General features: G+C 50.3%; 2 protein-coding genes across 3 annotated transcripts in view; both read left to right on the top strand.

The window, feature by feature from the left end:
• The window catches only part of GIT1 (GIT ArfGAP 1), a 195,184-nt gene that overhangs the window by 25,025 nt on the left and 156,022 nt on the right, over window positions 1-14,137 (top strand). The window lies entirely within an intron of this gene.
• ABHD15 (abhydrolase domain containing 15) lies at window positions 1,687-7,546 on the top strand. The gene is made up of 2 exons (XM_049772004.1): window positions 1,687-2,573; window positions 6,777-7,546. The coding sequence occupies exons 1-2, from the start codon at window positions 1,687-1,689 to the stop codon at window positions 7,300-7,302; spliced, it is 1,413 nt and encodes a 470-aa protein (XP_049627961.1). The 3' UTR covers window positions 7,303-7,546.

The following is a 14,137-nucleotide window of genomic DNA, read 5'->3' as shown; positions in this document are numbered from 1 at the left end:
CGCAAGCGTCCGGCCCGCGTAGCCGGAAAAGTGGGGTGTGCGAGTCGGGCCCTCGCATCCCGAACCCAGCCGGCCAGGGACCTCCTTTGCGGAGCCCTCTCCAGGCTCTCGTCCCACTGGGCCTCGGTGCACTGCAGAACGCACCGCAGAGCCCGAGTTGGAGGAGGGAAGCGGAGGGCCCCCTTCTGGGATCCCCGTGGACGTAACCTTCCCTGACAAACCCCCCTTTCAGACTCGGCAGTGAGAACTGTAACGAGGAGAGAGAAGGGCGAAAGCACGGAATCCCACCGAGGGAAGGAAAGGGAACCCCCTCGACGGCGCTGCTGCCTTCGCAACCCCGAGCGAGCGCTTGGAGGATCTCCAGCTCCACCTCTCCAGGGCTCCTTGGTGGTCCGCCCACATTTGCCATTGCTTTTTTGTCCTGCGCCCGTTTGCAGCCCAAGGGAGATACTAGCCCCGGGGAGGAGACACAGGCCTCGCCCCAGGCGGGGAATGAGGCTGGACGCCTCTTGCTGGCCCCGCTCCGCTCCGCTCTCCGCGTGCTCCCCCTGACCTGACTCAGGGTTTGGAGGGAAGACGGGAATGTGGGTGGAGGGTGAGGATTGACGTGCCCAGCCCCAAACTTGACGACGACAACAAGAAAGAGCGTGTTATTTGGAAATCGAGCGAGAAGGGCTCTCGCTTGCCTGTGACTTCCCAGGTCCCCCGAGTATGTGCCAGTTATTGAGGGGCTAGCCAAAGGGAGTCCCCTTGCACGGTCGCACAGAGAGGGTCGACAGCCCTGAGACCTCCCAGTCCCTGAGAGTATCCTCCGAGGCGTGAGGATGTTTTGGGGTGTGGGTGGGGCCTTTCTGGGTGATTTCCTTTATCTGAGCCAGGTCTGGGTGGGTGGAGGGAGCCTTCGGGAGGCTGGAGAGGGGCGATAGAAGGCTTAGGTCGCTGATGCTGCAGACGAAGGAAAAAGCGGGCCTCCGGGTGCTGGAGACCCCGCACCCCGGCTGGCTGGCTGGCTGTCGGGTGGGAGCGGACGATGATCCGGGCTCCGCTGCTCCATGGAGTTTTGGCGCGCTTGGAGGCGCGAGCTGGACCCCGAAGGGCGAGCGCGCGCAGGAGGTGCGGCTGGCGGCTCGCGGGGGGCCACGGCGGCAGATGCCCAGCAGGCGCCCGGAGCAGCGCGCGGTTCATCCCCTTCTCGCTCCTGCTCCCTTCTCCGCCGCGGGACCCTATGGGCGCGGTCGCGCAGGGTCTCCTCCCTCCTCTCCACACCCCCTGCGAGCTGCATTCCTCGCGGGACGGAGGGGCGGGGACCGGCGCAGCGCTCAAACGCATCTCTGTCCCCCGGCCTCGGGCTGCGGCGTCGTCTTCCCCGCGGCTCTAGCTCGGCCACGAACTCCGCTCCCTTCCGGCCCGCTCGCTGGCCGAGGCCTTGGCGCCTTTCCCCTCCCGAGGCTCGGGCTTGTCGCAATCGCTGTACAAAGGGCCGGGGCGGCGGGGGCGGCGGGGGCGGGCGAGGGGAGCCAAGCCGAACTGGCTAACCTCTGCGGGGCCGCGGCCAATCGGGAGGGCCCTGGGCAGCGGTCACGGCCGGCCGGGCGGAGCCTCGGGCCGAACGGGGAGCACACCGAGGGGACGGCCCGCCGCCGCCGCCCGCAGCCCGCCACCCGCCGGGGGCTCTTCAGCTGCGCCATGCCGCCCTGGGGCGCGGCCCTCGCCCTGCTCCTGGCGGCGCTCGGCCTCATCGCGCTGCTGCTGGCCGCCCGGCTGCGGCGCCCGGGGAGACGCGCCGTCGGAGCGAGGGGCGCGCGCGGGGCCCGGAGCCCGGAGCGCCAGGATCAGGTGGGCGGCCGCGGCTGGGAGGCCGAGCTCGGGGGCGCCGGGGACGCCCTGCCCGGCGGCTGCCGTCTCCTCTGCAAGCCGTCGGCGCTGGCCCAGTGCCTGCTGCGCGCGCTGCGCCGCTCGACGGCGCTCCAGCCCGGCCCGCGCTCCTCCTGGCTCTCGGGCCCGCACTGGCAGACCCTCTGCCACTTCGTGCTGCCGGCGGGCCCGGGCCCAGAACTGGCCCGGGAGTACCTGCAGCTGGCGGACGACGGGCTGGTGGCGCTGGACTGGGTCGTGGGCCCCTACAGCCAGCGGAGCCGCCGTGTCCCCGCCGGGAGCCAGCCCGCGGTGCTGCTGGTGATCCCCAATGCGTGGGGGCGTCTCACCCGCAACGTGCTGGGCCTCTGTCTGCTCGCCCTGGAGCGTGGCTACTACCCGGTCATCTTCCACCGTCGCGGCCACCACGGCTGCCCGCTGGTCCACCCCCGCCTGCAGCCTTTCGGGGACCCGTCGGACCTCAAAGAGGCCGTCACTTACATCCGCTTCCGACACCCCGCAGCGCCGCTCTTCGCGGTGAGCGAGGGCTCGGGCTCTGCTCTGCTGCTGTCCTACCTGGGCGAGTGCGGCTCCTCCAGCTACGTGACGGGCGCCGCCTGCATCTCCCCGGTGCTCCGTTGCCGCGAGTGGTTCGAAAGCGGCCTGCCCTGGGCCTACGAGCGGGGCTTCCTGCTCTACCAGAAGATCGCCCTCAGCAGGTGGGTGTCCGAGGTGGCAGAGGGCCGAGGGAGGGGAGGCCCGGAGCTGAGGGAGACTTGGGTTGCATCCAACTAGCTCAGGGTGATGGGGCCAAGTTCGCATCTTGCGCTTTGAGGGGGTTTGATTGTTTGGGGGGCACACCCGACAGTGCTCAGGGCTTTCTCCAGGCTGTGAGCTCAGTGCTCATATTCCTAGCGATGCTCAGGAAGAGCCATATGGAAAGCATCATTGTGCCAGAGCAGACTGGTTCCTTCCCCGGCCTCCGCCACTCAGGCCTCAACCCCACCGTGTCCTAGCAACCCAAGCACCTGCCACACTGAACGACGCAGTGCCTGACATTTACCGATCACTGCACAGCTGGTCCCAGCAGCAGAGGCTCCGGAAGCAATTCCAACTCATTAGCTGTCCAGAGTGTTTCTTTATTGCCTCTGAACCTGGAGAAACTCAACAGGAATCAAGTATTGGTGGCGTTTGGTTTATCAAAATTCTTCAAACACGACACATTTGACACATTCCTGGGTATGGATTCAATAGTGGCTACCAACGACGTTTAGAAAATAACGGGGCCTGATAGAGCAGGGAACAGGCACTTACTTGCCTTGCACTCCTGAATGACTGGGGTACAATCCCCAGCCCCACATATGGCCCCCCATTCCTCATTCCCTATTCCCCGTTTCTCTAGGAATAACCCCTGAGCATAGAGCCAGGAGTAAGCCTTGATGTGGCCCCAAAACCAAAGCAGAAAAAAAAATCGAATGTGTTTTTGAATCTCTAAGAGGAAGGTGCCTGGATTAGAGCAACAGGTCAGATTTTTCCACTGAGAAGGTCTCACTCAGAGGCCTTCCCTGGAGGAACCAGGGCTTACTGGCAACGTTCTCTTTCCTGGGAGTTGGTAGAATGAGGTGAAAGACACTTTGGCAACAGTGTGATATGGCAGAAAGACCTGGGATCTGAGGTCACTTGGACTCAACTCCTGAATTTCCAGAAAAATTGACTAATCCACTTGAGACTCACTTACTTCTGGGTGAAATGAGACAGAAATGATTTTACCTCCTGTTCTAAGAAGGTCAAACCCTGAGCCCAGCAGCAGACTAAAGTGCTACCATGGCAACGGAGAGCCGCTGGAACAGTGGTGCAAGGTGTTCTCAGACAACTTAATTGCCACCATTTCCGTCCCCAAATTAGCGGTACCAGTACTGAATGATCCTAGGAAGCAGCTATAAATTTAGGGGAGGGACTTAAAGAAGAAACCTGGGCTTTTAGGAACAGCCAGGCCAGTGAAAGGTTGGGACTGAAACCTCAGGGCAGGGCTCTGAATGTTTGCAGGAGACACACATCCAAATTCAACTGGTGCAGGCTTAATTGTTCCACTCAGAATTGAGCCATCCATTCTGAAATTCATGTGAGGGTGCCAGGACCTCACCATAGTGGTGGAAAAAGTAAAGCTCTCCCTTCCCCCAACTAGGTAACTCACCTCGTAAGTCTTTCACATCTTTCCACCACCCTGTTCTCTTGAGGAGTGCCTGACCCACGGGTCAAATTCACTCCTCTATCAACTTCAGGCAGGAAATTAGTGGCTTTTGTTGTTGTTATGCTGTTTTTGTTGTTGCTGTGTTTTTGTTTTGGGGGGGTCCCAGCCGGCATTGCTCAGGGGTTACTCCTGGTTCTACACTCAGAAATCACTCCTGGCAGGCTCGGGGGACCATATGGGATGCCGGGATTCGAACCACCGTCCTTTTGCATGCAAGGCAAATGCCTACCTCCATGCCATCTCTCCGGCCCTTTTGTTATGTTTTTAATGCTTTGTTTTGAGGGTCACACTTGGTGGTGCTCAGGAGCTACTCCTGGCTTTGTGTTCAGGGATTATTCCTGGCCAAATTCAGGGTACTATGTGGTGCTCCGGAGATTGAACCTGGCCCTCCTTGATGCAAAGCTGCTCTTCACCCACTGAACTCTAGATCTTTCTTTCTTTCTTTCTTTCTTTCTTTCTTTCTTTCTTTCTTTCTTTCTTTCTTTCTTTCTTTCTTTCTTTCTTTCTTTCTTTCTTTCTTTCTTTCTTTCTTTCTTTCTTTCTTTCTTTCTTTCTTCTTTCTTTCTTTCTTTCTTTCTTTCTTTCTTTCTTTCTTTCTTTCTTCCTTCCCTCCCTCCCTCCCTCCCTCCCTCCCTTCTTTCTTTCTTTCTTTCTTTCCTTCTTTCTTTCTTTCTTTCTTTCTCTCTCTCTTTCTTTCTTTCTTTCTTTCTTCTTTCTTTCTTTCTTTCTTTCTTTCTTTCTTTCTTTCTTTCTTTCTTTCTTTCTTTCTTTCTTTCTTTCTTTCTTTTTCTTTCTTTCTTTTGGTTTTTGGGTCACACCCGGCGGTGCTCAGGGGTTACTCCTGGCTATCTGCTCAGAAATAGCTCCTGGCAGGCAAGGGGGACCATATGGGACACCGGGTTTCGAACCAACCCCTTTGGTCCTGGATCGGCTGCTTGCAAAGCAAACGCCGCTGTGCTATCTCTCCGGGCCTCTTTCTTTCTCTTTCTTTCTTCTTTCTTTCTTTCTTTCTTTCTTTCTTTCTTTCTTTCTTTCTTTCTTTCTTTCTTTCTTTCTTTCTTTCTTTCTTTCTTTCTTTCTTTCTCTCTTCCTTCCTTCCTTTCTCTCTCTTTCTTTCTTGCTTTTTTTCTTTTTTCTTTTTTTTTTTTTTTTTGGTTTTTGGGTCACACCCAGCAATGCTCAGGGGTTATTCCTGGCTCTACGCTCAGAAATCACCCCCGGCAGGCTCGGGGGACCATATGGGATGCCGGGATTTGAACCAGCGACCTTCCGCATGTAAGGCAACCGCCTTACCGCTGTGCTATCTCTCCGGCCCCTTTTTTTCTTTTTTCTTTCTTTGTTTTGCTTTTGGGCCATACCCAGAAACCCTCAAGGGTTATTTCTGGCTCTGTGCTCAGAAATCGCTCCTGGTAGGCTCAGGGGACCATTTGGGATGCCAAGAATCAAACCCTTACCACCTTACCACTGTGCTATTATTCCAGTCCCCTAGATTTTCTATTAAACCATCAATTATCACCTAAACTCAAGTGCTAAGGACAGCAGTAGGGAGGGTATGTGTGTAGCCGATGTCACCTGCTGGTTTGGACAGTCTGAGCTAGTGAGTTCATTTGGGTGGGCTCAGGGGGTGACAGTTTATATCCAACTGTTGGAAAGTGTCAGGAGCGAAGCTAGGAAGAACCCTCCACAGCTCAGTATGCCTGAATGATAGGCCTAGTCAGGAGAAAGCCTTAGGGAAGTGCTTGAGGAAAACTAGCCAGGTTGCTAGTTCTTCTCATTTCCTCATCAGAAGCCAATAAGCTGCAACTTATGTGAAAGTTCTTAATTTTAAATCATGGCTATGAAATGAAAGTTTTAAAAACAGTCCATGGCAGGGGTGATGGTTCAGAGGACTGGTGAGTGAGTTTGGCTTGCAGGAGCCCTGGTTTAGTTCAGTCTCTGGTGTAGCAAGGTCCCCTAAGGACCACTGGAAGAGACCACTAAGTGTGAAGTCAAGAATAGCCCTAGAGGCCGGAGAGAATGGAGGTAAGGCATTTGCCTTTCATGCAGAAGATTGGTGGTTCGAATCCCAGCGTCCCATATGGTCCCCCAGGCCTGCCAGCAGCGATTTCTGAGTGTAGAGCCAGGAGTAACCCCTGAGTGCTGCCAGATGTGACCCAAAAACCAAAAAAAAATATAGCCCTGCCAGGAGTGGCCCCCCAAACAAAACAAAGCCCACCACCATGTAGAGTGTGGCTCAAGTGGTAAAGTGCAAGCCTTATACATGCAAGGCTCTGGGTTCAGACCCAAGAGACTCAGGAACATCAAGCAGCATTGCTGGGTGAGACCACCACAATGAAACATAATAAAGAAGCAAATAAAGATACCTTTTTTTTTTTTAAATTTTGGGACCACACCCAGCAGTGCTCAGGGGTTATTTCTGACTCTGCTCAGGAATCACTCCCTCCTGTGCTCAGTGGACCATATGAGATGCCAGGGATTGAACCTAGTTCAGCTGCTTGCAAGGCAAACAACTACCCAAGTACTTCAGCCCACCCTCCCCCCCCCAAAAAAAACACTTTTAAAGCCAAAGAAAGTGTCTATAGTCAGAATCTTGACTGAGGGTTGACATTGTTACTTATGCTTCTTTCCCCCCTAATTCCTTCTCTTCTTTCTGCCCTATCCAACTTGCCAGGTACTCCACTGCCCTGGATGACACCGTGGACACGAGAAAGATGTTCCAAAGCCGCTCCCTGAAAGAGCTGGAGGAGACCCTCTTCTGCCACACTAAGAGTTTCCCCATCAGCTGGGACACCTACTGGGACCGTAATGACCCCCTCCGGGATGTGGATGAGGCAGCTGTGCCCGTGCTGTGTGTCTGCAGTGCTGATGACCCTGTGTGCGGCCCCCCAGACCACAATCTACCCACTGAACTCTTTCACAGCAACCCCTACTTCTTCCTCTTGCTCAGTTGCCACGGAGGCCATTGTGGCTTCCTGCGGCAGGAACCCTTGCCAGCCTGGAGCCACGAAGTCATCTTGGAGTACTTCCGAGCCTTGACTGAGTTCTTCCGGACAGAAGAGAGGATGAAGGGGCTCAGCAGGCGTCGAACTTCATTCCTAGGGGGTCGGCGTCGTTGGGGAGCCCTGCAGAAGCGGGAGGTCTCTCCCTCTTCCAATCTAGAGGAGATCTTTAGTTGGAAGCGATCATATACAAGATGAGTCCAGGTCACAGGTCCCTCGCCTTTGAGTCCTGCAAAGAAGCACCGAACAAGGCAGGTCCTTTCCTGAAAGGTTAGAAAGGTGGAATGGGGCAAGTAGCTAAGTGGCCACTGATTCTGCCCCTTCTCTGTCATTGTTCTGTGGAAAGAGCTGGAACTGTCAGCCAGAGGGTGCACACTTTACCCTGAGTAAAACTCATGCCCAATTCTATTCAACATATTCCATGTTCTATTGCTCAGTGGCAAGGATTATCCATCTGTCTCCTGTTACTGTCCTCAGCAACCAAAGCCGAGCATGGTTAAAGACTCTGAGAGCAATGACTATAGGAGAGAAGAGAAGAGTTCCGCATCATTGGGTCTTTCTGTCCCACATCCGTCATCAGCTCTGTGACGCTAGTGGAGAGAAGCTGGAGCCACTCGATGCAGTTGAGGACAGGATGTTTGTGTCTGGGTCCCACTTCCCTCATTTCTCTTTGTGACTGTGGTACTCTGCTAGACTCCTGGGCCGCAAGACTGTGTGGTTCCGGTGTGAAAATGAGAAAGGCAGCGAGTGCTGTGAAGAGCAAATGTAGGGTGAGCGGCAAAGGAGCTGTCTGTGGCAGGAATGGGAAAGTGATTCCTTTCAGACAAGCTTTGCAAGTTGACATGTGCTAGATCTGAGGCTTTTTTTTTTTTTTTTTTTTGTCTTTTGGGCCACACCTGGAGATTGCTCCGGCTTTACTCCTGGCTCTGTGCTCAGAAATTACTCTTCGCAGGCTTGGGGGACCATATGGGATGCCGGAGATTGAACCTGGGTTAGCCTCATGCAAAGCAAATGCTCTACCCACTGTGCTAAAGTTCTGGTCTCTAGTCTGAGGTTTTAATCAAGCACCTCCAGCCTTGCTGGAGAGGTCCCAAGGTCGATTTAAGAATAGGTCTGAGTCTTCTGCCAGGCCCTGGCTTAAGGAGTCTCACACTGAAGCACTTGAGCTACTTTCCCTAATATCATTCTAGAGGCTTACACAAGAGATCCCTAGCCAGAGCTGTTTTTCTCCTCAGACATGGACTTTCTCTCAGTAGAAAAAAAAAAAGTCTAAACTTCATGATCTAGAGAGATAGTACAGGGATTAGGGTGTTTGTCTTCATACTACAGTTGACCCATGTTCAATCCCTTACACTATGACTTAGCCTCTTCTTCTCCAGATTTGGAGAGACATCTGGGACCAGAGGAAACAAAAGTACAAAGAGGTTGGCTAGAATTAACTCAGTACTCTACGAATGTTTCACATTACCATGATTTTTCTGCTCAATTATTCAGGAAGGCTATCCGTGGAAACTCAAAAGCTTCTTCCTGTGTCTGGCTTCTCAGCCACTGGGTGTTTGGTATTATAGAAGTAGTGCCAAAGATCAGAATAAAATAGGCAGCGTATAGACCAGTTCACACACCCAGGTTTAGATCAAGTCATTGAATGATACAGTAGGACACCCAGTACTGTGTGTTGCTAAGAGTTTTGCCCTAAAATTTCATTTTGTCATTCAGAAAGAGAGCACGTGTTTTGATAGGAAGCTCCGTCCTGTCCTCACAGATAGTAAAGCAATTTTAAGAGGGCAGATGTTTACTGAAAACTAGGTCTTGAGACTTGGAATTAAAAATTCCTGGAGAGGGGCTGGAAATATAAATAGTACAGTGGGTAGTGCATTTGCCTTGCATATACCCAACCTGGGTTCAATCCCTTGCTCCCCTTATGCACCACCAGGAGTGACTCAAAAACTAAAAAGAAAAAAGAATTCCTGGCAAAAGGGCCAGCAGGCAGAGCACTTGACCAAGACTAACCTGGGTTTGATCCCTTGCACTCATCATAGTCCCCGGAGTCTGCGCAGGAGTGATCCCTGAGTGCCAAAAGTAAACTCTGACTACAACTGGGTGTGTGCCCCCCAAAATAAAATTCCTAGGAGGGGCTGGATCGATAGCACAGCAAGTAGGGTGTTTGTCTTGTACTCAATGGACCAGGGTTCGATCCCTAGCATCCCATATGGTTCCCCAACCCTGCCAGGACTTATTTTTGAGCACAGAACCAGGAGTAACTCCTGAGTGCCGCTGGGTGTGGCCAAAAGAAAAGAAAAAAAAAAGAATTCCTGGGGAAATCCCATGGAGTTTAAGCACTTGTTGAAATCCATGCAGCCAACATGGATTCATTTGAGCCCCAGTATCCCATATGGTCCCCAGGCACTGCCAGGAGTGATCTCTATGCATAGAACCAGGAAAAAGCCCTGAGCATTCCTGAGTGTCATTCAAGAACAAAGAGCAAAAGAATGCCTGGTGTGGGGCAAGGAATGTAACTCAACAGTAGCACAGCTATCTATCATGTGTGAGTTCTGGGTTTGATATCTGACACCATGAAGAAAAATAATAAAGGGCGTGAGAGATAATACAGGGATAAGAAGCCTGCGTTCCATGTGGCCCACCCTGATTCAACCCCCAGCACACATAAGGTTTCCCAAGCCTTACCAGGATTGATCCCTGAGTGCAGATCCAGGAGTAAACTCAGAGCACTATTGGGAGTGATTTCCCAAACAATCAAAACACACAAAAAAAATATTTTTCTTCTTTGTTTTTGACTTTTTGAATCAGGTTGATCCCTGGTTCTGCACTAAGGAATCACTCCTGACAGTGCTTAGGGGACCATAGGGAATGTTGGAGACTGAACTATCTCTCCAGCCCCATCAAAAATCAAATCATTTCTAAAAATTCTTAGGACCATGACTTCATATTTGGGTACTCATAATCCAGCTATTGAGCTATTGAGCTATTTTTGCTCAATCAAAAAAGAAGAAACTCGAAGCCAGAGAGATAGCATGGAGGTAGGGTGTTTGCATGCAGAAGAACGATGGTTCTAATCCCAGCATCCCATATGGTCCCCTGAGCCTGCCAGGAGTGATTTCTGTTTTTGTTTTGTTTTGTTTTGTTTTTTGGGTCACACCCACATTGCTCAGGGGTTACTCCTGGCTGTCTGCTCAGAAATAGCTCCTGGCAGGCACGGGGGACCATATGGGCTGCCGGGATTCAAACCAATCACCTTAGGTCCTGGATCGGCTGCTTGCAAGACAAACCGCTGTGCTATCTCTGCCCAGGAGTGATTTCTGAGCATAGAGCCAGGAGTAACCCCTGAGTGCTGCTGGGTGTGACCCCCACTTAAAAAAAGAGAAGAAACTTGATGGGAGGGAAGAAAGGAAAAACATTGAAAGGGAGAGAAGTGATAGACAGGAAGCAATGGGGGGGGGGTCAAAGGGACCCAGGTACATCAGTGGTGTAGAGAAATGGTAATGCTGAACGTCCAAACCACAGAGTCAACAACACTAAAAACAGATTCCAACTATAACAACCACACTGAAAGAAGATGCCTTTCAAGGTGTATGCGGGGAGACGGGAGTGGAGGGGGAGGAAACGCGGGAACCCAGTAGGAGGGAAACGACACTGGTGGTAGAATTAGTACTGGAACATAGAATGTCCAAAATACAAAAATGATTAATTTTATAAAACATAAAAATATTACTTAGGGGACTGGAGTGATAGCAAGTGGTAAGGCGTTTGCCTTGCACTCAGCCAACACAGGACACATCCTGGTTCAATTCCTGGCATCCCATTTGGTCCCAAGCCTGCCAGGAGCAATTTCTTAGCACAGAGCCTGGAGTAAACCCTTAGCACCGCTGAGTGTGAACCTCCCAAAAAAAAAACCCAAAATAAAAAATTACTTAGGGGCTGGAGAGATTAGAATAGTGGTTAGGGCATTTGCTTTACACATGGTCAACCTGGTATCCCATAGCGTCTCCTGAGTTCATTAGGAGTATCCCTGAGCACAGCCAGTGTGGTAGTGAAGGAGAAGAAATAGGAGAGAAAATTTTTGGAACTAAGGCAACTGACATACAGATAATAGTGAACTACAGAACATTATTCACAAACTTACCTCCTTTTCTCCCCAATTCTTGCTCCTCCATATTCATATATATATATCATATATATCATATATATATATGAATATATATACTCTTATATATATATACTCTGAGTATATATATACTCAGGAAGAGTATATATATACTCTTCATATATATGTGAATATATATGAATATATGAATATATATATATCATATATATATTAATATATATATATACTCTTCCTTCCTCCTTCCTTTCTTCCCTTCTTTCCTTCCTTCCCTTTTTTTCTTTATACAATGCTTGATGAGGGAAAATGAGAAACACCTGGTTATTCTATGCTGCCAGCATGTGGTATAGTGGGGACTTGTCCATTAGGAGCTTCTAGTCCTTTAGTATAACCTAAGAGCATCAGAATTTACTGCAAACTGGGAAACAACCCAATGTTTTTTCTCAATTTTTTTGGTGGATAGGGGGAGGTGCTCAGAGGTGATTGAGGCAGTGACTCGTCCTTCAGCCCAATGACAAAGGAATAGATCCAAACTGACTAACTTTGGTCAGCTAATTATGCAAAACCAGTTGGAAGAACTCTGATAGAGAATTTTGAGAGAATATTTGACTCTTCAACTAAAGACCTAGTTATAAGTTTGAGGAAGTAAGAAACAGTAAAACAGCCCAGACCGCCCTTGGAAGTCCCCTGCAATGGACTTTGCAGGTGATAGATCATTAGAGAGCAGCTCAGACCACACATGCGCTCACTTCCCTTTGTGTCACTCCATTAAACATCTCCAAATGGTAAAGGAAGAGGAAACCAGCCCAGGGAGTTCAAGGAGCCAGGAAAAATAGAGACGGGATGCTCTGTCTCCAGTCACTGGATCTGAAGACAGGAAGGAGACAACAGCCTCAACAATTTTGAGATCTATTTCTGATTTTTGAGATAAAATACAGTGTGTATGTAACTTTCGGTATGTTTTGTATTTATACATACATTTCCCTGGGCCACTCGGATGGAGATAATAATGTGAAAAACAAAGCACGGAATCATCTGTTTGGAGTTAAGATGACATTTCTGTAAGATGACATGCTGTAAAAATAAAAAAAGAGTTCCTGACACAGGAAGTGTCATTGTAGCTTTAACCTCAAAAGCAGCCTAGAGTTAGAAGCTCTCCTGTATTCACCTTCACTGAAGGCAATGACCTCTGTAATGTCAAGGTATCTTCCTTTTTAAATTAATTGTAGGGTTCAGAGGTAGTATAGAAGTTAAGGTACTTGTCTTTCATGTGACCTACCCCAATTCAATCCCTGGTCCCCTAAACTCCAGCTCCTGAGCAACTCTGGATATGATTTAAAACCCCCATTATCCACAATAAAAGAAAGAAAGAGGGGCCAGCGAGGTGGCGCTAGAGGTAAGGTGTCTGCCTTGCAAGCGCTAGCCAAGGAAGGACCGAGATTCGATCCCCCGGCGTCCCATATGGTCCCCCCAAGCCAGGGGCGATTTCTGAGCACTTAGCCAGAAGTAACCCCTGAACATCAAACGGATGTGGCCTGAAAAGCCAAAGAAAAAAAAAGAAAAAAAAAGAAATGAGCTTTAGCATGAATTTCTCTTTACAATTTAGACATTTTATTTATTTATTTAAACTTTATTTACTGATTGATTAATTAATTATTGGTTTTTGGGCCACACCCGATGGCTCAGGGGTTACTCCTGGCTCTGCACTCAGAAACCACCCCCACGGCAGACTGGGGGACCATATGGGATGCTGGGAATCGAACCGGGACCTTTCAGGGCTGGCCACATGCAAGGCAAATGCCGTTTCTCTGTGCTATTTCTCTGGCCCCAACAATTTTTTTTTTTGTTTTTGGGTCACACCTGGCAACGCTCAGGGGTTACTCCTGGCTCTGTGCTCAGAAATTGCTCCTGGCAGGCTTGGGGGACCATATGGGATGCCGGGATTCTGCATACAAGGCAAACGTTCTACCTCCATGCTATCTCTCTGGCCCCAACTTTTTTTTTTTTACTTTTTTGTTGGTTGGGGGCCACATCTGGCTGTATTCAGGGTTTACTCCTGGCAGTGCTTTGTGGGCCATATAGGATGCCAGGGATCAAACCTGGGTCAGTTCTGTGCAAGGCAAGCACCCTACCTGTTGGTTGTACTATTGATCTGGTCCAAATTTCTTTTTTCTTAAGCAGATATACTTAGCCACTTCACTGTAACTCAATAGTAATGCCAATAAAAAGTATTTGTGGAGCCGGAAAGTACAGAGTGTATTTACCTTGCAGAGTATTTACCTTGCACATGGCTGATTTGGGCTCCATCATCAGCACTCTATATGGTCTCCTGAGCACCATCTGGCACCTCCCACAAATAAAAGTATTTGTATTCTATAATAAATTACAAGAGGGGCCGGAGAGATAGCATGGAGGTAAGGCATTTGCCTTTTATGCAGAAGGTTGGTGGTTTGAATCTCAGCATCCCATATGGTCCCCTGAGCCTGCCAGGAGCGATTTCTGAGCATAGAGCCAGGAGTAACCCCTGAGTGCTGCCAGGTGTGACCCCAAAACCAAACCCCCCCAAAATTACAAGAGATAGCATCAGTTATTATTTTCACTCTTTTTGGGGGGAGTTTGGGTCACACCCGGTGGCCCTCAGGGGTTATTCTTGGCTCTGTGTTCAGAAATTGCTCCTGGCAGGCACAGGGAGCAATGGGACCATATGGAATTTCAGGTTTCTGGGATTCGAACCACCATCCATCCTAAATCGGCTGCTTACAAAGCAAATGCCCTACTGCTGTGCTATCTCTACAACCCATATTTTCACTCATTATTCTAACTTGTAGAGATAAGATTGCTTTTGCTGTTGTTTGCTTGATTTTTGTTTTTTAGGCCCATACTCAGTGGTGCTCAGGGCTTATTCCTGGCTCT

The sequence above is a fragment of the Suncus etruscus genome, chromosome 1, assembly GCF_024139225.1.
Source record: "Suncus etruscus isolate mSunEtr1 chromosome 1, mSunEtr1.pri.cur, whole genome shotgun sequence".
In the NCBI taxonomy this organism is placed as follows: Eukaryota; Metazoa; Chordata; class Mammalia; order Eulipotyphla; family Soricidae; genus Suncus; species Suncus etruscus.
This window is presented reverse-complemented; position numbering and strand designations above follow the sequence as displayed.

What these genes read in the sequence shown, in the direction of transcription:
- ABHD15 (XM_049772004.1), top strand. Translation starts at nt 1,687, where the DNA reads ATGCCGCCCTGGGGCGCGGCCCTCGCCCTGCTCCTGGCGGCGCTCGGC. An exon ending in CAGAAGATCGCCCTCAGCAG is followed by an intron (nt 2,574 to 6,776) that starts GTGGGTGTCCGA and finishes CCAACTTGCCAG; the next exon opens with GTACTCCACTGCCCTGGATG.